The 25649-nt window shown below is 44.5% G+C and overlaps 1 protein-coding gene across 1 annotated transcript in view; it reads left to right on the forward strand.

Moving 5' to 3' along the window:
* The first annotated feature begins 436 nt into the window (after positions 1–436).
* Positions 437–25649, forward strand: part of shisa9a (shisa family member 9a) — a 47655-nt gene continuing 22442 nt past the window's right edge. Inside the window, exons 1-2 of the mRNA XM_053413551.1 lie at positions 437–1335; positions 2076–2182. Coding sequence (XP_053269526.1) covers positions 821–1335; positions 2076–2182 — 622 coding nt within the window. The 5' untranslated portion in view covers positions 437–820. The remainder of the gene's footprint in view (positions 1336–2075; positions 2183–25649) is intronic.

The following is a 25649-nucleotide window of genomic DNA, read 5'->3' on the forward strand; positions in this document are numbered from 1 at the left end:
ACGTCTGGAGAAAGTCCTGGGGCCACATTTTTGGGTGAACGACTCGTTTTTTGTATTCCCGCTTTGAGAGGCTGCAGAATTGTAACACATGAAGCTACTTCATGTTTAGAAAAACTGCAACCTACGACTGAAAATACGTAAATTGGACCGAACGAAGCCCACGCCTTTCCTCGACGGTGATACAGAATATAGTAATGTGCGTATTCTAGGAGTTTTCTCGTAATATTTCATAATATAGTCTCTCTCTCTCTCTCTCTCTCTCTCTCTCTCTCTCTCTCTCTCTCTCTCTCTCTCTCTCTCTCTCTCTCTCCCCTCCCTTCTCCATCCTCCATCCTGTATTCCTCCTCCTTCTCATCCTCCTCCACCTCTCCTTTAGCGCACCAGGCTCTCCCACCCTCGGCTCTCTTTGGTCGCTCACTGCGCTCTCATCCTCGGTGCGGCTTGCGTCTCAGTGCCTGCTCCTCCCGTGCGTAAGAGCGCACCGATGGACGTGTAAAGTGGTGCACTCTTGATGAAAACGAATGCAAACAATGCCTCTCTGGAAAGACGCGTAGGTTGCGCAGCCGAGAGCGCGAGTTGGAGAGCCGTTACTTGGAGATCTATTTTAGTCTGAGTGATTTTTATTTCTTTCTTCATACATTTTTTTTGTTTGTTTTTGTACGGGGATGGTGATATGTTAGTTAAGATCTTCATCGGCGCGCATGACGGCGCTATTTGGATGTATGTTTCTGGACTTTTCAGCGTATCATGACCGTGCGCCTTTTTCCATCTCCCCAAGTCTTTTCGTCTCTGCGTGAAGTTGAACGGAGGAGAAGGCGCGATGAGGGGGAAAGTCTTTCTCCTCGGCTTGTTGTTGCTCAAACTTATGGCTCTGGTGTGCAAGGCCGACGGGGAGCCGGGGCTGCTCGGGGGCTTCGTCATGATCGCCACCTCCAACGGTACTCGCGAGGAGGACAGCGTGTCCGAGGAGACGCCGCACACCGAGGACAGGTGCCGGGGCTATTACGACGTGATGGGACAGTGGGACCCGCCGTTCATCTGCAAGACGGGCAACTATCTGTACTGCTGCGGCACCTGTGGCTTCCGCTTCTGCTGCTCCTACAAACACTCGCGCCTGGACCAGAGCACCTGTAAGAACTACGACACGCCGGTGTGGATGAAGACCGGCCAGACCCCTTACAAAAAATCGAACAAGCTGCACGACAGCACCAAAGACAAGACGAACTTAATCGTCTACATCATATGTGGAGTAGTGGCCATTATGGCTCTGGTGGGGATTTTCACCAAATTGGGGCTGGAAAAGGCGCACCGGCCCCAGAGAGAAAACATGTACAGGTGAGCCTCTCTCTTTCTCCCTCTCTCTCTCTCTCTCTCTCTCTCTCTCTCTCTCTCTCTCTCTCTCTCTCTCTCTCTCCCCCCTCTTCTTCTCTCAGTGCGCTTGTTTACAAAGACACTTGCAGTAGTAGCCTACGCACGCAGAGATCTGGTGCGCGCAATTGTCTCCTTCTTTTCTCCACCTCTCTCTGTATGTCTGAGAATAAATATACCGCATCGTTATAAAGCTACAGCTTGCTCTTTAAATGCATTGTGGGTGTTACATCTCACAGCATGCATGCAGCCTGTTGTTTCTGGGCAACCAGTGCAACTAATGACATCTTCTATGTCGAGAAAAAGGAGCAGGAGTGGATGCTGCATGCCTTCTCCACTCCACACTGTACCTGGTCGTTGTGATATAACATTACGTGAGCTACTCTCAACAAAAGGGGGGCGGTTTCTTTCACCAAGGCAGCATTGCCCTCCATTGTTTATTCTTCATCACTGAAAACGCTTTTATACAGTGTACTGACATAGTGAAAAACAAATCTGCCCCATTCATCAGGGAATCATGTTTTTTTCCACTCAGCTGCCCCTCACAATTTCACCATAAAGATTGCACCTGCATGTGCAGCAGTGCAGCCCAACTGAATAATTCAATTAACCGTGTTATGCACACTTCCTAATGTCTGCCCCACTAACCCATCCTTTATTCTCCATCCTTCATCCGCTCCCCTCCCCTCTCTCCTCTCCTCTTGCAGGGCCGTTGCCGGTGTGCTGCAGGGCGGGTGTCCAGGTGAGCCGTATCGAGGAGAGGAGGCCCTTGGGATGCATTCGCAGCACTACGTCTCCAGGACCATAAACCTCCGTGAGCTTTTCTTTTCCTTTCGTTCCTCGTTTGGTGTTCCGGGCTGTTGCGAGCCATGTGTATAACTTGGAGCATATGGAGGTGTGGGTGGGGTGTGTGTCAGCGGGGAAAGCTGCTTTTATAGAAGCAACTTGAGTACGTCCAGTGATGTAAGGATGTGAGGGATCTTTAAGTCATCACAGACGGACTCGCGGAGACTCATAGGCGGCTCATATAACATCCTCAGAGCTGGGAGAACACATTTCATCCCTGCAGGGCTTTCTCCTATATTTTTTACCAATAACAGCCTTGGGTTTTTGTCTTATCTTAAACCAGCTTCCTATCCATCCATTTCATAACGCGAGAGAAAGAGAATATCCGCCTTTCTCTTCTGCTGCTTTTCAAATCCAGCCGTTATTCACTGTTTTATTTTGGATCATGCCCACATGATATAATGTGAGAGAGAATGAGGGAAGTGGGAGTGTGTGTGTGTGTGTGTGTGTGTGTGTGAATTGGTGAGGAAGTGATGGTGGTAGTACGTGTGGGTAGGGGGATGGGGGGGCCGGGAGTTTAAAGGGTGGTGGTGTTGGTGGTGGGGGGGTACAGAGTGTATGAATGCCATCTATTTCGGTTGTGTCCCGTGGGCTGCTACAGTACCAAGCTTCTTTGTGTGTTTTTTTAACACCGAAGATCAAACAGATGAATGCGCACAAACACACACATACAAACACACAAAACTGTACAGGCCAGCGCGCACAGTGCAAGCACACACGTGATACAGACATGGAAACAGTTGGTGCACAGCCTTCAGATTCCATCACAGTTGCATTGTTAGTCTGTTTTCTTGTGCAAGAGCAAAAACGCTGATCTACGATTAATATCACCTCAAACGATTTGTGTGAGAAGCAGAAAAGGACTTGTGTCTTATTACTGTTGTTCTCTCACTTCTCCTTTTACTTTCAATCTTTACACGAATGGAACTCTTTGCAGCTCCATCTGACGAGATCAAAAATCCCCCCACACACGCACAAAGAGTGCATCTTGCTTTTCTTGAGTGTATTTAATCACTTTAGTTTACAGCATAAAAGATCACTACTTTATCTAATCTGTGTTGAGTTTTATATCTATTTCTGTTAAAAATTGAAATGGTTTACCAGTTCGATGAGCAAAAATTCTGACTTATATAATGATCTGGCCTTCATGTTTTTTTTTGCTATAAAAATTACCTTTTTTATGCCACTCTTGCCCTCTTATCTACCATCTAATTCCCAAAACGTCTTTCTGCCTCGATGTGTAACGAATTTCTCGCAAACTGTTCATCTTATCGGCTTCATTCTTGGAATGTGAATCGCAAATTGCATGAGGTAGTGCAGTGTCAAATTTGGCGTCATTTGGACACTCAATGGCTTCAATAATAAAACATAAGAAAGTCGGCCGATGCTCAAGCAGTCAGTTTGGGCGGAGCAGCTTTATAAGAGTCACTGAGTCAGTGGACCGAGTAGAACAAGTCTTCTGCTAAGTCCTCTAACCGCAGTGGTGGTTGGCAACTGGGTCAAACCATTTTGATAATCTCATTATTTATATTTCACTAAATCGGACTGACAGAAGTGGTTCACAAAAGGTTCACAGTGGACCCCTGCCATGGCAATAACATTTATAGCATCACCTCCTCTTTAGCGAAAGCACATTGTTCATTTAATTGCAGTAATGCTTTGTACTAAGCACAATTCCAAGCTTTTATTTTGAAAACATTGTAAACTTTGGTCTGATGATACTGTCTATTACAGACCTCTGAAATAGCCAACAGTTAATGTATTGAAAAAAAAAGAAGTTCAGTAAATCATTTAAACTTTAGTTTTGTGAATAACTTATACTTTAAAATCTTCACTGCAGATAAACCAGGTAGGATGAACACAACGTTTTCTATCTTCACTATGCACCTCATGGACTGTTTATAAAAAATCTGTGAATACAATAATCTGCACAAAAACAATAACAAAACGCAAAACCATATTGTAGAAATGTTTGAGGAGTTCTTAATAACAAGGAATAACTCTGAAGTAGCTCCTGAGACTTCAAACAGTCCAAGAAAGCAGCCTATTCCAAGAAAGCCCTTTTAGAAGGGGCACTGCACTGTAAGTACAATTCCTGATTAGCTCATAGCACCAATATTATAGCCCAATCTCTAAATCTTACTCTCCATGTTCACATTTTATTTTTGGAAATGGTCAACAGTGATCTTGACAGAAATATCGGGATTACGAAGTGCCTCTGAGTGAGGAAGCGTATGTAAGGGAGCACGTGTGTCTGTGCATGTTTGTGTGTGTGTGTGTGTGTGTGTGTGTGTGGCTACTTATATTTGTGAGAACGAGATAAATATGTAATCCTACAACAGCTCCCTTGGCTAACGACAAGGTGACATAACCCTACTCAGCATGAAGCACTACACCCACAGATACTCAACATCATGATGAGAGCGGATCTCATGGACAAGGGGGGAAAGAAAGGGTGCATTCATCAGAAAGGGTTTGGTTTTCTGAGAGTCTACGTCCCCCCCCCAAAAAAACAGGGAAGAGACAAAAAACGAAATACCATGAAAAGACATGATAACACTTTGAGTAGGTGTTAGTAACCGCACAATTCTTTCTTTCGCTCCTCGCTGTGGGAGAGATGAGATAACGGCTGACCTATCACCTGAGTGGCCAATAGGACACTGCTGTGGCAATAACAATTATTATTTGCAATGTGGAACGTGGGCATCTGAATGCTCCTAGCCTGGGGCTTGTGGGTAATCATGTGGAATGTTATTAACCTCTATGATCTGGCGGGATCATCCGCGACATCTTTAAGAAGAAGAAGTAGATATGGATTTGCTGGATGTGGACATGTTATTCTTTTGTTTTAAGTGATTAACGGCAGATAAACACACTGAAAAAGGGGCGAGACGACTTTTCATTAGGATCATCGCTGCGAGTGGACAGGGGCGGATGAGGGAAGAGGGGAAGAAGAATGGAGAGAGTGGTAATTGTAATGTAAAGATAAGTGTTTGGGGTCAAAAAGGGTCACATGCATGTGCCGCTATGCACAAAGGACAGATACACAGTGCATGATTGCAGACCACATATTGATTATACCTTATGGCCAGATTGCCCTATTACTGGCATCAATGAATCTGCTCTGGGGGATCTCTTCTGCTTATAGAGGAGGAGAAAATTCCTTCGGGCCTCATGGGAATATCAGTCACAGAACTCTATTCATCTGGAATCATCACTACTGTATCACCTATTTGGTTACGGCCTGCAGCATTTATGTTGGGGGCCCCATGTGAATCCACCTGCTGCATAAACCCACGGACTCCAGACCCTAGACTCCAGGGGCTTTACGTGGGAACGCATCTATCCGAGTGAGAGGCTCCAGACCTTTCAACTTTTTCTCCCGCTTGCACTCTGGTGAAAACGCTGGGTAATGTCTGATTGAGCTGATGTGAGAACACAGCAGGAGATTCTCCGCAGGATTCCCCCGCCAGCGAGTGGGGGGGACGATTATGTTTGTAGCAACAAACAAAAACAACAGGGAGAATACAAAACACTCTGGATGAAAAAGCGGTGCCACACATGTAGGAGACGCCCGTGAAGATGTCAAGAGAGTTTTTGGCGATAAGAGCCGACGTGTTGCTCTAAAAAAAACAAACATGTGATCTCCTCAACAGAATATACACGTTACAGCCTGTGTCCGCCTGCTGCACAACACCTGAACACTTTGGGAATTTGTGCGTGAACACATGACTCACGGAATCTCCTGCTGCGTTTTTTATCGGTGAAAGGCAAATCCCGGACACAGTTTTGAGATCATGTCCGATAAAGACTCATCAGCATCACATTTGACATGTGTATTGTTAATGGGCCAAGAAAGTGCAGTTTCAAAATAAAAGGCGACCAGAGCTCTGTAGCAGCAGCGACTCGGGAATCATAAACTTAATAATCACAGCAACGGGCATGTTCACAACAAAGGCAGAGACAACTGATTCTCCAGCTCGGAGTTATGTTTCACCCCAGGCCAAGCAAACAGCCCATTCCAAACAGGCAGGTAAACAACAGGCAGCCTTATAAAAATGGACCCTCTTCACCTGCTTCTTGAACCAGAACCGACCGGCTGGCAGACTTTCGTGTCATCGCGAAAAACGCGGAGACTTAGTGGGAATCCGCAAAAAAGCTGAGCCAGAGAGAGGAGGAACGGAGGAAGAGGGACAAAGTGAGATAAAGGAGAAGAGAGCGAGCCGACGACAAATGAGCTCGGTGGCAGCGACGGCGGCCGTTTGTGAAGCTCTGACGGCCGGAGCTTTGTGTGTTTTGTGTTAAAGCTGGGCTCTTTCTGTGGAACAGCATGAAAACATCTTGAGCCGTCGCCATTTAATTCAGGGTGACTTTCGACGTAGTTTTTTTAGCACTGAAAGACGGGAGAAGAAGCCTGGTGTGTTTAAGTCTCACTGACGCAGCAGCAGCTAATCACATTGTTACTGCACTTAATGTATAATATATTGGAGGAGATAGATGTGAGATTTAATTAGGTTATCCTCTTGAAGTATTCCACGCAGCACTTCCTCCACACCGATATTGTACTTTTTTCCTGCTGTAATTGTCATTCTGGGTATCACACGATCAAGCTTTAGGTGTGCAGCGCTATTAGTTTTATTAAGACAAAAACACACACGCACACACACACACACACTAGTAAGCATACCCACACGCAATCACAGAGCTCACTATTCACAACTCAGTTTGCCATTTGCAGGCTTAATTACCTCCCCAGCAGTTATAATCTTTTCCTAAACATTCTGAGATGGGAAGGATGAAATTTTAATAGGTAATTGCTTCTGAGATTGCACAGGCACGAGAAAAGGCCCCGTCTGCAAAAATACTCAAAGCTCTGCCTTGTGACTGTGCATGCGTGCACGTACGCGGGCGCACGTGAGTGTAAGCGGCGTGCGCGACCTGTATCCTGTATGTCTGTGCACAGCGCCAGGCCTGTCACAGGAAGCTGTGCATATCCTTCGTTAAAGGTAGATGAGTGTGACCTTGTCTTCCCTGCTGTCATCCGAGCCTTCAGTGTGTCACATCTGATCGCCGAATGTCGGAGCGGAGACGGAGAGAGGGAGAGGGAGCGAGTGAACCCGCGCAGGCCATAGAAACAAGCAGAGGGAGGCTGTGAAAGAGAAAATGACAGAGCTGGAGGTAGTTATCTGTGAGGCGTCACTCCAGCTCCGGCTCTGTTTGAAGCTCAGCTCCTGTCCTCGCGTTCAAACAGGCAAAGAAAAGCAGGTGGAGTCGAAGTTCCGTGCTTGAGTTTGTCTTTCAGGCTCATAGCGACGGCTGCTGGTTTTCTTCTGATGTGAGGGAACATTTACATTTTTTCTTTATTTGATATGTTTGTGTCCATGCTACAAGAAAACAAGGCTTTTCACATACATGAAGTCACACGGACAGTGGTGGGATGTAACGGAGTACAGTTACTTTGTTACTTTACTTAAATGGGTTTATTTGCAGGTACCATTAGAGCCCGTCTCCTCCAGCAGCAAGTACTTGGTTTTATTCAAGAAGAAAAGTGAATGTGGTACTTTTACTTCTACCTGAGTGAATTTCATAAATACGTGTGACAGAGGAAGTTGGAAAACCAATGCATGTGAGATGGCTACTTGTACCACAAACTCATCTAGATATGGATATGAAAGACTTTTACGAAGATATTTAATTAGCGCCTAACAAATGACTTTGCTTTCCCACATTATTAAACAGGGTGGTGCAATTATTCAGTGCCAAACAAGCTCTCACGTTTTTTTTTTTTCTTTCACCATGACAATAAGGTCAAGGAGTTAATTGTCCTACAGTGACATGGCACAGAAGCAATACGCCACAGACCCAGATACGCAGAAACAAAGGAAGCGTCTCCTCCTCCTCTTCTCAAGGGCCTCATCACTCACCCTCTCTCCACCTAATTATCTTAATGTGAGGCCCCTCAGCAGCCCAGGGACGCCATTAGATTCCTGTCTGTTTGTTCTCTGGGGCCGAGCAGCCGGAGAGGTTGGAGCCGTGGTGGACATCCACTCAGTTTAGGCACAGAGGGAGGTTGTGGCTGGGGAGGTGTCAACACAGCCTTGGGAGGGAGGGAGACTGGCACTGACGGGACATCCATACTACAACAAAACGACATTTGGCTCTGTATCAATTAAATCAATGTTCATACTAATCCGCCTGAAAGTGCATATCAAGTGGCATATTAGTCGGAGGATTGTAAAATACATGATTTAAATGCGCATCCGGACCAGCAATGCTTGATCATCCATGTTACGTCCTTCACTGGTAGCTGAGGCTAATACCTTTTTTTTTTATTCTGGAAGCGGGTCATGTAATAGGAGCTTGACAAATTTCGTAAACGTAAAGACCCAATCAGCAAGTTAAGTCTACTTTGCCCTTTCCAAACATGTCTGTTTCTGCCCGTCCAGACTTAAACGCAGATATGGAGTCTTCAAATTACAAACAGGACCAGCAGCGTTTAGGAGAAATCCCCAAACTCAAGACATGGGTGGGGTTTTCCCATTGGCCTAGAAGAGGGTTTGAAATCATAACGTGGCAACAGACCTTGAACTGCCCCGCTCCTGTTGTTGAGCTTTGTAGAGAAGGTCTCATATAAACGTATAACAGTTAGACATCTATAAGAAATGAGGCAGTATTTTAAAGGGCAGTGAGTGGTGTTATGCAGGGCGCTCGTCCTTCTCTGTCCTTCCTGTTTGGCGTCTTCCACTGTGTAATTTGCCATCTTGTCATTACGATGTTAAAGATGCAACAGGGACAGTGAATATCTTAACCGTTAATCAGCCAACCCCACCAGCCCTCACGGATATTAATCAGGTCATTTACTCTCAGGAAGTCACATTTTTGCATTTGACAGGTAATTTATGTGTGAGTCTCTGTGAGTGTCTACGTATGTGCCTGCACGAAAGTGAAATGCGTTAAAAAAACAATAGTGCGCTTCACTCAGATTCTGAGCGCAGTGAGCGATATCACGTCCATCGATCTCCATCTCTTTTCCCTCTCGCCTGCGTTAGACTCTCTGTTATGACACGGCACTCGCAGGCAGTCATGGGATGTGCAGACCCACTTCCCATCTGTATATTTGAACAGGTGGTTATCACCCCCGCTTTCTAATTAACTGCTACACTGACTCCCTTTAATCCACTATTCAAATTAATGACTCAAGCCTTTCTGCAAATATAAGGATTATTTTTCTTTGTCAAAGGAATTCACACATAAGAAGTCGGTTATTAATGAACCTAACTGTAAATACTTTTCAAGTTGAGTTTTTTTGGGGTTGTCCTTAAAGGGATAGTTCACCGGAGAAAAAAAAGGAAAATGCACTCATTATCTTCTCACCCCTATGCCGATGGAGGTGTGGGTGAAATGTTTGAGTCCACAAAGCACTGTTGGAGTCTCAGGGGTAAACAGTGCTGCATCCAAATCCAATATAATTGAAATAACTAGTGACTCCTTCTTCAAACAGCATAAAAAAAAACATAGAATGCCTCCATGCTGCTCAAAGTGTCCGCAAGCCTCCAACATTCAGATTCGACTCAAAACAGTGTATTTCATTCTATCCCTTTATATTTCAAGGGTGGCTCAAACATGCTTCTATTTCTTATTGCCATAAAAGAGGAGCAGCTATCATGCTTTCATCTATAAGAAGCTCCTCGTCAGACATGAAGTGAATCACACAGGGGTGTTATAAGTGCTTTTATATCCCCTAACATGCTATGCTTTCACAAATCCTCAGTAATCTGCAGCTGTTGTCATGCACATTTCTAATAGGGAGATGGAGCCTTAATCTTTCTATATATATATATATATATATATATGGAAAGATTAAAGCTCCATAGGTCGACACTGTTGTGTCCGATATTATACTGATAAAGACAATAGTCACACACACTGTTATCTATACATCATTTTCTGATGACCTCAACCTGAACAAGGTCATACTCAGAATAAGCATCAATTGAATCGAGACATGTGGAGTATTCTAAAAAAGTCCTATCAGGGCTTTACAGCATTTTGAATGTTGATGTAATGTTGATAAAAGTCATAATCAGACTAAGCTTTGTAACATGTGTAACAGGCGGCGATTGAGGGTGCTTGAAAACTAGTTAGCGGCGAGGAAGATGAATAGTGAAATTATTCTATACTATGCCATTATAATATATAGTATTTAAATAATATCCACTTTTACATAGTCCACATCCACTTCATGGTGATGTTGATGAAGACGTGCTTGAGTTCCGCTGGCAGGGCTGTAGGTTGGTGTACGAAGAACAATAGGTTGAGAACCACTGGATTCACAATTATTGTACTATAGGATGCTATGTGTGTATGTGTGTGTGTGTGTGTGTGTGTGTGTGTGTGTGTGTGTGTGTGTGTGTGATTTTGTGTGTGTGTGTGTGTATCTGTGCATTTGAAAGTCTTGACTTTGATAGCGAACAGTCTGTTTTGGATGAACCTGCCAGTTCACTTCCCATTTCCCTAAAATGCTGAGGGCTCTTTTCTCTCACACACACAGGGAAACCTACACACACGTATACATATACACACATACATTCTGTCCCAGGCTTGTGCTTCACACACGGCCTGGGGGCAGGGAGCAGATTTTGCCTGGCTAGCTGACTGATGCCACCAGCGAAGTAAAGTCACCAGCAGGGAATGGTCATACTGGGAGCACGATTATACACAACCCATTCCTCGCTTTCCCCATGCACCATCCATGCCTCCCCTCCCCGCACATACTCACCCATCACCAGACTCAGGGTGATGGTGCTGAGCTCTCTCTCTCTCTCTCTCTCTCTCTCTCTCTCTCTCTCTCTCTCTCTCTCTCTCGCCTGCGGGCTTCAGTATGGCCTGGCTCGCTTGCTAGCCTGCCCCGAGGAAGTAAGGGATACATTGGCGTCTGTCCCATTGCTCGCCCCCCTTCCCCCAACCTTGACACTCACATATAGACACAAAAACACACAAACACACAAACTCGTGGACAAGGCTCACAGCCCCCTCCCCACTCCATCGCGCCCCCCCAACTCCACTGAGCGCTGGCCCACAGCCGTAGGACATGTGGCTGAGGCGGTATGCGTCACGATGCTGGGCTCTCACGCCGACAGTTCTTGTTCCTCTGCGCTCGCCTGCAAATCACCAGACCAGAACACCTCACGTAAACAGAGACGGAGTTCTGTTTTCCACCCCTCGGATTGCAGCAGTCGCCCTTCCCTCAGTTCCCCTCAGTTTCTGGCCACTGTTGCCTATTTCCCTTGGCGTCTCTTGTTGGGTTGGTCATTTACACTATATGTGGGCAACAGGCTTAGAAGCCACAGACAAATATGTTCGAATTCGTAAAATTGCATATATTTTGTAGCCTGGATGCCAGACGAACTTAGCCCCGCCCACAACATTTTAGGTCGGGAGGTTCGGTCTGGAGTCGCTCCGTTGGGAAAAAATTATGCCCGACCGGGCCAATCAGATTGTCAGGGCGGGCTTTATACGATGATTGACAGATGATCAACGGTAACGTAATCAACCACGTCATCAAAGTGCCCTTGGGTTGAATTCGTTTTCAACAAACATGCCTGCCGCTGGCGAGCTGAGATGTGTAGATGCTGCCATTGAGTCTGTTTTAGAAGACATCGACAGCGCATTCATTTTGAAAGAGGAACACAGAACTTGGAGGCGACGCCAGAGCACCGCGCTAATCCCTATCGCCCCGGCGCTTGGCTGTTCACAACGGACACTGAAGCGACGCTGAACCGCCGGGCAGCGCTAATAATATCACCCGTTGATCCAGTAGATCGCTGCACGGCTTTGTGCCGGTCACACCGGAGGCTGAAGCACCGCGCTGCGCCAAGGCTGCCTCGCGGTGCTTCAGCCTCCGGTGTGACCGGCACAAAGTTTTAACATGGGAGTGGATGGGAGCCAGCTGTTATTTAAGGCTTGGCGCTGCGCTGAAGCGTCCGGTGTGAACCCGGCGCTAGTAAATAACTCACAATGCGTTGCTTAGCATACGTCACATACTACGTTGCTCTGATTGGTTGTAGGTCTATCCAATTGAGCGAAGAAGAATTTTACTTCCTGGTCAGTTGAAACACGCCCCATAATCACAGCCCAACGGGGCGGTCTCAGACTCACATTCTGACTAGAATTGTGAGTCTGACAACGTCAGGCTAGAGATTTTGGGCTGGGAAACCGCAAATGAGTGGAGCCTACAACTGAAAAACAAATCTCCATCCGTGGAGGATTTTGACTGGGAGATTGTTTGCGGGGGGCTTTGCTTCCAGGAAAGGTCAGATCTTGTCTTTATTTATTTCATCCTCATATTACTGCTCACATCTGGAATCACCTCGGTGTCAAAGAAGAGAGTCGAGGAGAACACACCACCTGAATGCATAACTCTATCAAGAGGAATAGCGTCTGTTCTTGCTTTGAGATGTTTTAACAGGACACATCCACTGAAAACCTATGTTTCTATAGGTTTCTCCGAGAGCATGAGCGTGCAGCTGGGAAAGGGAAGGAAGACAGACGGCTTGAATTAACAACAGTTACAATGGATTGTGATGGTGACCCAGTTTCTCAGCGTTAAAGGGATACTTTTGACATGTTGCAATATATGCATATTTGCTTCCTTGCCGAGCGTTAAATGAAAGAACTGATAGCACTCTGATGTCTGATGTTGAATATAAAACTACAGCCAGCAGCAGCCGGCGATAGCTTAGCTCAACATGAAGTCAGGAAAATTCTAGTGCTTACCTGGCAATCTCATGGGTAATGACACTTCATTAAAAGCAACCCAAGATTTGCTATTTAGGTCCGAGCCCCCCCATGCACTGTACACATGCATTTGTTGACAAGCTGATGGAGAAAGCGAAAGCTGTTCTTGATGTCTGAGCATTATGTTTAAAAAATCACATCAAGATGTTTTTGGCTAACTTGCCAACTATTAAAAAATAGGATTACTTGGCTTCGGATGATAAACGCTAGCTCCTGCTCTGGTTGTTGGTGTGTGATGTATGTCGTAATAATATATCATGTTCCCGCATGGTAGGCCCTTTTCCACATGCTCCAGGCATCGAGGGGCGCTGTGGCATTGATTGACACCTCATTCTCCCTATTTTAAGTTTTTGTATCATCAAAATAATTTTGAAGCTGTTATTTTAACCTATAAAAATGACCTACTACTGGAAATCCTTTCTGTCGCTCAAGATTGTCCGGCACCCAGATATTTTTTCTGATCCAATATGGAAATCCTGATTGTTTGTATGCCCTTTCATTGGTCATCGTGTTTCGCCTCATGCATGTATGCAAATGCACCATTTCAGTATCTTCTCATCAGTTCGCAGGAAGCTGCGTAGCACCGTCTCTGGCCGTAAAGCAACTTAATGAGCTATATAATCCCAACGGGCCGTACCTTATTGGAAAATCAGAGGGAACACTAATTAAGGGGCTGCCCAGTTCGTTTAATTTAAAGTTCTGTGCGTGTGATGACGCATTCTCTCTTATTTAGCTCTATTATGGTGACGAGAACTCCTGCACTGAGATTGAATTCTTCCCTCGAGTATCTCCTCTGCAGCCTATAACCATACCACTCTATATGGCTTAGAACATAGAGTAGGATAACCATCTTCCATCACACAGAGAAAGGTAGATTCTCACTGTAGAGAGATGCAGTATCGCCGAGCGCTGCAGCTAGCAGGGAAATGGGAAATTCTGGAGAAGCGTGAGAGCCAGACATCCAGAGGGAGAGGTACCTTTAGATGTCACTGTCAACCTAAGCATCAGGCAGTGATTGAATCAGTTCCCCTCAGGAATCTTGGGAAATGGAAGTGGAGGGGATCTGAAAGTCTGAAACACCACCCCCCTCCCTCCTCATTCTGATATACGGAGCCTGGCGTAGTGGTAAGTGCCAAGTCTGAGGGAGACATAAAGTGAGATGTGCAAGTGGACGATGTGAGATGGGAAAATAAAGATTGTGAAATTGAAAAAAAAAAAGAGAACAGAGAGGAGACTGAGAGTGTTTGACGAGAAGATGGAGCGAGGAAATCTATACAGAGGCCATCGATATGTCAGGCCTCTGCAGGAAGGAACAGAGCAGATAGGTCTCAGACAAGGCTCCCCCGTCGTGTTCCACCTGAATGCGCACAATGGAAACATTCCGCTGTTGTGACAATGTGACTTCGACACTTTGACTTTCGTTTAGGGCTAAATTGGTCAAAAGCTGCTCTGTGTACAAAGTCCACATCCGCTGCAGCATCGACGAGTCGGTTACGTGCCATGTGGACAAACAGCATTGATGTGAATGTGGCAGGTGTATTAGTCTTGCACAGTACGAGTAGAGGAGGAGAGACACAGATTTTCTAGTTTTTTGCTGGTTGACTAAGAATTCAGCAATACCCTTGAAAGACTTTTTATTGCGTTTTCTCTATGACTGGATGAACATTGAATTCTCAATTAGTTCTACTCAACATTAATTGCACTGTTGTGTTTAAATGTGTCCTTTTCCATCACTCATAAAATATAAATATAAATGGTTATAGGGATAGTTCACAGAAAGATTTCAATTCACTCATTACCTACTCGCCAGTACGCTGATGTAAGGGTTTGGTGAAGTGCAGTCCACAAAACACTTTTTGAGTCTCAGGGGTAAACAGCATCGGAACCAAATCTAATACAATCGAAGTAACTGGAGAACACTTCTTCATTAGCCTAAAAGTCCAGAACAACCAGAAGTAGCGATGCTAACACACAACCCACCTATGCTCTTGGGCGAGAGCTTGTGTGCAATGTGTGCTGTATTTCCAGTGTCCGTGAGAAAAGAAGAAGAGAATATCAAAGGGCATTTAGGATAAGAATATGATATATATGACGAATGTCAGGCTTTTGGACACTTGGACGACACCACAGGAGCAGTACGGAGGACTTTCATCTTTTTTTGCTGTTGTTTTTTTCGTTTGAAGAGGGGGTCCCAGTTTATTTCAATTTATTGGGTTTGGCTGAAACTCAAAAAGTGTTTTGTGGAACCCATTCCTCCATCAGCATAGTGCTGAGTAGACAATAAGAGAATTTTCATTTTTAGATGACCTATCCCTTTAACATCCGATGCTTAAACAGCAAACGGTCACATGTTAAAACCAAGAGGGCATTGAAATCGTCTTAGTATAGAAAGTGGGGGCTTACAGCATGACTGATGACTTTGCACGTTGCTATTCCCTGGACTGGGCATTTACTCTAGTAGGCACAATGCAAATCTTAGCAATCTGAAGTGTTTACTGTAGCTGTATGTTTTATTCGGAGCCGAGCCGAAGTTATCTTGATAAAATATTCAAGGTATTTGGCTAAAGACTGCCTGATATTGTTTTATCATGTTATTATGTTTTTCTAGGATTTGAAAAGGTCAGAATATGATGTCAAACATTGAATACTTCATAACCTTTTACCTCAAGTCCAAGTAAAGTCTCTAGTCTACAAATCAGATTTCCGTCCATATTGTGCATATGTAAGTGTGCGAGGGTGTCTGTATAGATTTGTGTGCACTTTTGTACAGTACACGCCCACTGTATGTGTGACACGTTGCATGCGTGGCCACGACTGCAAACTTTCACTCGGCTGTCTGTCGTCGCCTCATATTATTTCAGCATCAAGCGGAATTTCATCATTGCTGCACCCAAGTCATTTGTTCAAGCCGTGAGTTTGTATTGATTTTAATCTGCACCCTCAGTACATCCCCTCCATCAGCCACTTCCTCTCCGCTCATGCCGTCGTTCCTTCTCTCTTTGTCATCCTCTCCTCCTCTCTGGTTGTGTACATTGCTCCGCCAGGCTCCACGTCACACTAAATTTAACAGTTAAGAGCCACAAATGATGTTTAATTCATTCCACGCAGCTCTTCCCACACAACAGATTACATTTATGTATGACTGCCTCCCCTGACCCACAATATTTATCCCTGTTTACTTTGCTGAATTCAAATGCATCTCTCATGATTCCAGGTTCTTTAGTGGGTGTAAAATTCTGGCACATTTCTCCTTGTGTCATAAGTTTGGTTGAGATACGGTATCTGTAGATTCTTCTCTAATTTAGGAAGATGTTCACTTCATAGTGTGAATAGCTTGATTAGCCACATACAACAATAAGGTGTTTGAAACATAAATATAGTTTATCCATTTCATATAGTGTAGTAACTCCTTGTGACTCGTAAACAAGTGACCATTTGCTATTTGCTTAACTCCTCCTCCTTAACTGCTCCTCTAAATCAAAGTGATTCAATAAATACTGTCAAACCTTCATCACATGAAGTGGAGCGTAAATGGAACTGAATCGAGACTGTACATAAAGATGGATGATGTGTCTTCACTTTCTTCCATTGTACAATATGAAGCTCAAATATCCTGGATGTTTTTATAGCATCATATAACTAAATTAAAAACAAACTTAATGGAAAACTGAACACTTGGAAATCATCGGTGTGAGAAAATGACAAACCATCTTTGAGAAATATGTATTTAATATGTACTTGACCCATTTGCCATCCACTAACATGTAGGAGGGGGGGGGGGGGGGGGGGTTATGAATTATACTGCAGCCGGCCACCAGGTGGCGATTGAGACGTGTTGGCTTCACTTTTGGGGAGCCTTCATGTTATGCATCTTTATAAACAGTCTTTGGACCAAATACATATTGAAGCAGTGTGCATTGGGCTGTTCTCTGCATTTCAACAGGTCTGAAGATTGTGCCTTTTGAAAAGTGTAAAGATTATATATAACTGTTTATTGGCTCAGATTAAAACCAAAACATGTCATGTTATATACTGTAATAAACAACCCTGCTGGGAAAAAAGCTGTGTGTACTGGTTTGGTTGGTGGACCACCATACCTAAGAAGGTCATCAGCATGGTCTTGCTGGGAAAGAGGTTTCACCAGCATCCATCCATCATTTAACAGGGAAAGGGGCTTATCATTCGCTAACTTGATGACATTGGGATCACAAGTTACATTAGAAGTCAGAATACATTACATTCACATCCACAAAGTAGTTCTCTATGTGAGGAAAGCCAGTTCTGGATGCCATTGAAAATAAACCGATTCACTTCTACTAAATATTTAAGACTCATTTTACAAGTTTGTTTTACAACAAGTCAGCTGTAAACATTAAAAAGTCATCCAGAGGCAGCATCTTCATGGAGCTAAAGTAAGCTTAATTTGATTGATTGCCAGAGACAGTTAATTTGTTTGTGTGCATCTTATTTGTCTTAACGGTTTATTGATGCACAAAAGCAGCACCTTTAATAGCCCAAATATTTGCCTGCAATTACCTTGTGCTGCTTTTCCTGCAGTGTCTGGAAAGAAGATTATCATCAATTTCTACAGACGCACATGTTTACTGTGCTCATCTGCAACCTTGTGACACACGTATCGATACAATGAGAGGACAATCGAACACAGGCATTGGCTCCGACGCCACACCTGCTGCCAGCAAGTCTGGAGTGAATATTTAAATGCTGTTCTTATTAAATTTGCAATATGTGTCTTCACATTTGATCGACTACTATTGGTTTGAATATCAAAATACAGCGTTGAAACTGCAGCACAAGCACACCTTGCCAACCGCTGCTCTGTCCAGAAACACCTCTACCGTTACATCAATAGCCCGCTCCTAAATTATTCACCGTTTTCTGATTTGTGTTTGCCAACCTGACATCTCAGGTTTCTCCGTTTGCCACGTCCGCACTCCTACACTCGTCTGCCCATCTGTGGTTGGTGGCATTCCACGACGGCTCCATCCGAGAGCGTGGCCGTCGCGGCAACATTTGTTTACATCAGCGCTTGTTTATTTTCTGGGACGATGCGCTAACAGCAGGCGCAGGCCACACAGGTTGATGGTGATAATGAGCAGGGCCGGGAGAGATGACGAAGGAGCCGTGAGAGCAGAGGGAGAGACGGGGAGCGATGCTAGCTAAACGCGTGTTTTTATGCAGGATAATTTTCCTCCCCAGAAGGCAGTGATTGGCATTGATTACCTAACAGGTGCTAACAGTGATGAATCTCATAATTAACCATTTTAGATTCTGTTCATTTGGGAAGACACGAGAATGAGGCTGGGGGTGCAGAAGTGTTTGTATGTGTGTGAGCATGCCGAGTAAAGATGCACAGGTGAGAGATAACAATGAAAGATAACTATATACAGTAGGAACATGTGCAAATGTTTGTGTTTCAGGGAGAGAACTCAGTTAGTTTGGATTTCAAAATGAGTGTGTGTGGGTGACTCAGGTATTTTCATTTTCATAAGCACACATTTCTGAGGGAAACAGGTGTACAGACACTACTATATCTGACCTACTGTGAACACCATGGCATGGTTCTCATCCCACAGAGCAGAGCATATACCTTTGCATGAAAACTGCAAGGTACACGTTTCACAAATACTATGCTGCTCCATGTAAAAAAAATAAAAGCTTTTACACCTTCCCAAAGATGCGGGAATGGTTTTATCAACAATAAAAGAAAAGGAGAATAACGGTCTAGCACAACCTCCCAGAGTCCAAGGTGACATCCATAGTCGTCTTGTTTTGCCTGATCGACAGCCAACCCCCAATAAATGAGGAGAGACCTAGACCCCAGCAGGAAGTAGAACACCGTTGAAGCAGTCCTAGGGATTGTGTACTTCGGATAGAGGGAGTAGACACTGCTGATGGTGATGAGAAATTGAGAAGATGAAAATGGGATGTCTCATCTATAGCATCTGATTGGGAGGTTGAAGGGAGATCATAGAGTATCCAGAGTTGAGGTGGTGCAGGAGTGGAGGTGGGTCACTCCATGATCGCAGCACTTTGATAGCTTACCGTTGATTGGCACAAGCTGAGCATGGTAGGTTGTGATTGGATACGATAAAGAGAGAGTGAACTGGTGGAGCCTAGAGTCAGCAAGAGCTGTGCGTGTCACAAATGTGCAGGAAGACAGTCTGAAACAGCGTGGAACAGTGAAGTCTATGGTTGGCATGGTGGAGCAGTGGTTCACACTGTTGTCTCGTGGAAGGAAGGTTCTGTGTAGAGTTCCTCCAGGTACATTCCAATGAAATACAGATTAACCGACAGCTCTAAATAGCTCGTAGGTATTGACTGTGAGCATAAATCGTGTTTTTTCTTTGAATGACCACCCTGTGACAAACGGGTGACCAGGGTGTAATACAGTGTGAAGTGGTCTAGTGTTGGATTAGCTCCAGCCCCCTGCTACATTCAAAGGATTAAGAGGTATAGATAATGGAGGTAACAACAGAATGCATGTTTTCGACATTTTTGCTTTAAGTACTGAATCTACTAGCAAGATACAATCTGATTTTTATCTGCTTGTGGTAATGTATCGCTTTGCAGAATTCATGACATTCTACTGTCTTCTCTCTGATTCACCAGGTTGTTGTTAGTTTGTTCTCACCTTTTTTTTTGGTACATCAGTGAAGCACCCGTGTGATTATGATAGAACCGGCACGACTGTCTCCAACATTCAGAACCAACGTGATTATTCATTTGCCCTTTCCAACTTTCAGTTACACTTACTGATCCGATTCCACTGACTAACTGCTGCTCTTCCACACACATGCAGTCACGTGACATGTAACTTGTTAGAATGTGCAATCTGTGTCAAGGCGGCATTTCTTCCAAATAAGTTGGCGAGTCTGTGCTACATGAACAGACTCGCTTGTCCCCTCTGTGCTTCTCGCTCCGGGCTCGGGGTTTGTTTGGAGGGCTGCTGGCAGCGCAGGCAATGCCCAGCAGGGTAAGGTGGTGCTGCCGGTGGCGGAGGGGGGCCTGTATGGGGATTTCCTTATGACCCACTTCTTACCCCCATGCTGTTGCACAGAAGTCATCTCTCGCCCGCCTGCCTGCTTGCCTTGTCCACGCTCTGCAGCATTCCCCGGGCATTCGAGGGAGGCGTCTTTGTCTCCTCGCACTGGTTCCCTCGCGCTCCCTGTTGCCAAGACACTGAGCGCTGCCGAAGAGCCGACACTTACATTGCCACTCTGCAGGACTATTGCCTTTGCACGGACTGTCACATGAATGCTATCAAAGCAAGCATTCAGCAGATTCACAGCATGTGCACACGAAACAAAACCACGAGAAAGAAACAAAGGTATTCACATGGATAGAAGCTCTAAATGGATATCCACATGTGAGAATGTGCACCCACTTGTGAAAGGAAATGAAACTAAATGTACTCGCGTGCATCCCTATGTGTGCGACTATTTCTGCTGTTCTTTGTTCAATTCATCGGGCCACATTCTCCCTCACAGTGACCCGGCCAGACATTCACACAGTACAGTTTACACAGCACACAATGCACACTCACAAACCGTACACTTTGCACCCTGCCAATGCTCGTGTTGCTTACAAATGGGGCCAGGCAGTCGGTCTTTCCTGAGTAACCTACTTTTTCTCCAATCCCCTGTCCTTTTTCACTTTCATCCCTTTAACTCCTCTGAGGGAGCAGGGGTGTCTTGCTCCAGTCGATTCCTGCAAACAGGACCATCAATAAGTGTTGGTTTATATCACTAACAGTAGAACGTGACAATGGCGTCATTCTGGATGAATAGTAAGGGGCATGCATGGGATTCACTGGCGGGTTAAATCCTCTCGCTCTTGGTGCGGAGATCCCTCGGGGCCACTCCGAGGTTCCTGATATAATATTCCTCTACCCTGAGCTGGAGGAAGGTATCAGAGGCAAATTGCAGGATATGTGCTTGAGTGTAGTGGAAGTGGGCTGACCCGCTCTTTGGAGCTGCGGCACGAACAAGAGGGCAGAGAGACAGGCAGATAAATACAGGAGGATTGCTTTTGACAAAGGATGGGCCGAGAGAGCAGGGGATTGTGCGAGGGGAGGAAGGCACACACAGAAAGACAAGCCAGATAAACAGGTACGCAAACACAGGAATAAGAGGGGGTTGCAGAGCATGTGCCGATATCAGACAGACATATGATGTCAACGTAGAGGCAGAGATAGAGACGGAGGGAGGAGAGGGATCACTTTAATGACCAATGCTGCCAATCTAGCCCTGCGGGAGCCTTTCCCCCTCTAGGAAACAAATGCAAATAATATTACATTTTAGTTAACATGCCTAGTTTATTCTCTCTGTATATATACGCTTCATCTATACTACAAGGTTTTAGTTTGAAAATGGCGTTTTTAAACTAAAACGTTCTAAGTCTACACCGTATCAGTTTTAAACACCATCCATACTAACTCACCTGAAAACGCAAATCACGTGACCGCTCTTGTGCACAGGGCATGCACGTGCCAGTAAGCATGGGAAGCGTTTGGTTGTTAGTTGCACGATTGTCGCAGTTTCCTTCAATAATAGCTGGTCCCCTACATATGGAAGCTGTTGTATCATCACAAAAAAATGATAGAATTTCACTGCTTTTAACTTCTCTTGTCCTGAAAAGACAATTGTCCACGTCATCATTTCCCAACATCTCCGTTTCTACTCATCCAGACTAAAACGCTGCCCTGGGGTATTCAAAAAAAAATACCCCAGGGCTATTTAGCGGTTCAAAAACTCAAGAGTATGTGTGGACGCTGTAGCAGAGATGATATGATTTCAGACAAAAACATAGCAGTATGGATGTAGGCTTAGTTACCCATGTTAATGTTAAAGCAAGTTTTTCTTTATACAACAGCATCGGTGAACCTCCTTTTTAGATTAGCATCGGCGAGCGGACAGGAGGAGGAGGAGGAGGAGTCCGTGCTTTGAGCTGAAGGAGGAGAGGAGCACGAGACGGATTACGCACCTCACAGATGGAGCGATGTGCGGGATGCAAGGCTGCCTCGCTTCGACTCGCTCCATCATTAGCAGTAATTGGAATGAGGGAGTGAGGTGGCCGGAGAACAAGAAAGAAAAAGAAAGAGGAACAATTTGTGGACAGGATGCTGGAAACTACTAAATGTTGTTAACTCTGCGAGCAAATTACATCTGGAGATGATGATGAAGCATCACGCTATCGAGCTGTTGTTGCTCGGAGCCAACTCCAGAAAGTCGGTAACGAGGGGTCATTTTTTACTTTCGCGACCTAGATGTTCACCCAGAAGCCTTCTCTTTCTTTATGTCCTCACCACACAAAGTAAAGCCTAGCGATTGCAGCGCAGGATTGATACGATTGTTCTGATGCTGTGTGAGCTGCGTGCACCTTACCGCTTACATTTAAATCTGCGGAGGGATGAGCAAGAGAGGAATCTACCTCTTGCCCTGTCTCATCTTGGCAGAGCAAAGAAAAGCCCCCAACTCAGACACTTAAACTTGCCAGGAGATCAGCCCCAGGGCCAAGGTGCAGCAAACCAAAGCTTTTCAACACAAATCTTCTCTTCAGCGGAGCCGGAGGAGTAGATTGCGGGTCAGAGGCTGCTGGGAGAATAAATTCGGAGGTTACACTTAATTAAATACTATCGGTTAACATCTACGTGCCTTCAGTCTGTCTGGTGTGTTGTAATAGAAGCGGCTGGATTAAGTGTCAAGGTGAGAACGATATGAATGTTCAGCCTGTAGCCGGCCTCTGCTTAGCTTCCAGCTGTTTGCCCTACATTTAGCAGTTATTAAATAAAAGGGGAAAAATGTAATCCAAGCTCACAGCTTCACTTGCTGGTGCTTTAAGCTTTCAATCAAATCCCATGGTCCTCATTCAGGGAGTTTGGGGGATTCAGGGACAAAAACAGAGGCCAAATACAGTGATTGTGTCACTTTCTAAAGTGTCAGAGGCAGATTAAAGAAAGTCAAAAGTCTGACAGAGGGTGAGACACAGATATCCAAACTTTTTGTTCCCACGATGGATCGAATACAAAAACAACTGAACCCTACATTTCTCATAATCCATAAGGTGCACTTCCATTTCCGTCCCTTCTCTTCGATAGTCTTTTTATATTTATTTTTTTACCAAACCTCATGCCTCCAGGTTGGAACGCAGGCTTTCAGTTAAAAGTTTGAAGTTTGAAACCCAACTCAAGATGAAGAAGTAAGAGAAGGAGCATTGTTTTAAATCTTGAGCAGCTCCCTCCACAGCCACAAGCTGTTTTTCTAACTCCAGACAAATGTTCAGTTAATTGGGTCCGGACATTTTCCTGAGTTCAAACATAGTTACTGCAGCGTTTTATATGGGACTTGTGCTAATTCTAAATTTAAAATAAAATAAAATAAGACTTTATTAATCCTGGAGATTACAGTACAGAACAATATATAGTAGAATAGAATACAACAAGTGATAAAAACAAAAAATAATTAAAAAGTATGTAAGTAAGTGTAAACTCAGGAATGCAGAACCCGTGGTTGTTAGTATATATCAATAGAATGAGAATAAGATAATCATAACCAAAGCTCCATTAGACAGAGAACCTAACGATTATCTAAAGTGGTAGTAAGTAGAGATGAAATGACAAAGTATTGAAATTATATTGAAATATAAATTATTTTGAATTGTATTGAAATCAAATATGCACATGACATTGAAATCAATTGAAATATTGCAAACTATATTGGGTGTATATGATCATGAACCAAAACAGTAATATTACACAAATTGCACATGAAAGTTGTTATTGCACATGAGTATAATAAAGAAAGCAGCAGCCTAATTTCATGATTTCATTTCAGCATCAGTTTAAATCACACACGGAATGTTTTCGTCTTCCGTCGTCATAACTTTCCACGACTACCTGACAGGCTCTCACAAGCAACTGTTGGAAACTGGTGTCCTGCCTCGTCTCTGCTGTGATATCTGGGTCGGCCCTGCTGACATGTTGTCAGAGGTGTCAGCCCCCCCGCGGAGACACACATCGTTATCCTCACCATCTCCCACCGCCTCCCTCCCTCCCTCCCTATCTGTCTGTCTCTGTCCGTCTCTCTTTGTCTCGAGCAGCATGTTGCCCTCAGCTGACGGAGCGGCGGTCCCACTGCTGACTCATAGCTCCGGATGAAGGAGGGGACCCTGTATGGCCCGGGAAGTCAAGGTGGCAGTGCAGTGGTAGCATCTCGCCAATCAGCTCAGACTCACAAGGAGGAAGAAGTTAAATGGGGACAAAAGTAAAGGACACTTACTTTTAAACCTGGCCTCCTTTTCTGTAATCAAGCGATCGGGGCCGCAACAAAAAACTGCGAGAAAGACAGAAGATTGTTGAGAAGAACAATATGCCTGGATGTTATTGCGGATGCCCTGTTTCCTTGAGGGGTGCTTCTTCACCGTGATAAATAAGGGCTCCCTTTTGTCAATCATGTGCTTTAGTGGAGCAGGTATTTATTTCTCTGTTTTCTGTCTGCTCGTCTCTCCCTCGCTCAGCCCGGTGACTGATGAGCCCTGTCACAGGCAGGAACACCCAGTGTGTAGCTACCAGAGATGACTGCCCTGGGCACTTATGAGATACAATCATGTGGTAGGAACCTGAACACTGGTGGTTTGAAATACCACTGACAAAAAGATTTCTGTGAAGTCTTTTGGGGGCGCGTAGGAATGTGAGAAGGAAAAAATCAATTTTAGTGAGGTCAACCGTAATATTTCAGTCTATTTACAGGTTTAAATTTGACCCCTTACCACTAAATGGTTTGCAGGGATGAACCGATCTAATGTTTTGTGTCCCGATACCTCAGCTCTGATGTGGATCCATCTGATACCACAAGTTCAGACTCTGTACAGTGCACTGCATGAATCTGATTAAGTTAATAAACTGACACTCTCATGTAACCTGTATTTTATGATTACCTTTACATGAATAAGGTCATACTGAGAATAGGCTGTAATCTAATTAATTCATGTGGCGTATTCCGACCTTAAATCGCATTATGTACCTATATACATGTAAATTGCATTATAACTTCCTGTTGGTATTTCACAGCATTTTCAAACAACTGCTTGACATCACATGTCCTGTTACAACGGACATGTGACGTAGAGGACGTAGTGTTGATGTGAGGGAATATAAAAGGTGTATTCTTGGTATAAACATATTGCAACAGATCCAGATTCAATGTCTCATTGAATATGTATCAGTGCAGCCCCGTGTTGTTTTGTCACTGTAAATTGGCTCATATACCAGGAATCTAAGGGCATTTTTATACCGGAAAGTCTTAACCAAGATTCATGTCTGTGTTCCAGTTAGTTTCAAATACTAGATCTTTGGATGCGAAGACTACAAGCAATTCTGGTTCTTTTATTCTATTGTTGAATATTGTCTCAACTGCCTGCGGTTGGTCGGAAAGTCCAAACTTTCCCAAATACAGTTTTTCACACTGCCAACAAACCGAATGGGTTCCAACAGGTGTGAAACATCAGATTCATTTCGGGGCAGAGTCATTGAGCGAATTTAGCCTCAGCCAGCACGTACTGATCCACATCTTATATTCTGAGCGTTCTCTTCTTCAGTTGTCATTGAAGAATTGAAGCAG

This window comes from Pleuronectes platessa, chromosome 21 (genome assembly GCF_947347685.1).
Source record: "Pleuronectes platessa chromosome 21, fPlePla1.1, whole genome shotgun sequence".
Taxonomy (NCBI): Eukaryota; Metazoa; Chordata; class Actinopteri; order Pleuronectiformes; family Pleuronectidae; genus Pleuronectes; species Pleuronectes platessa.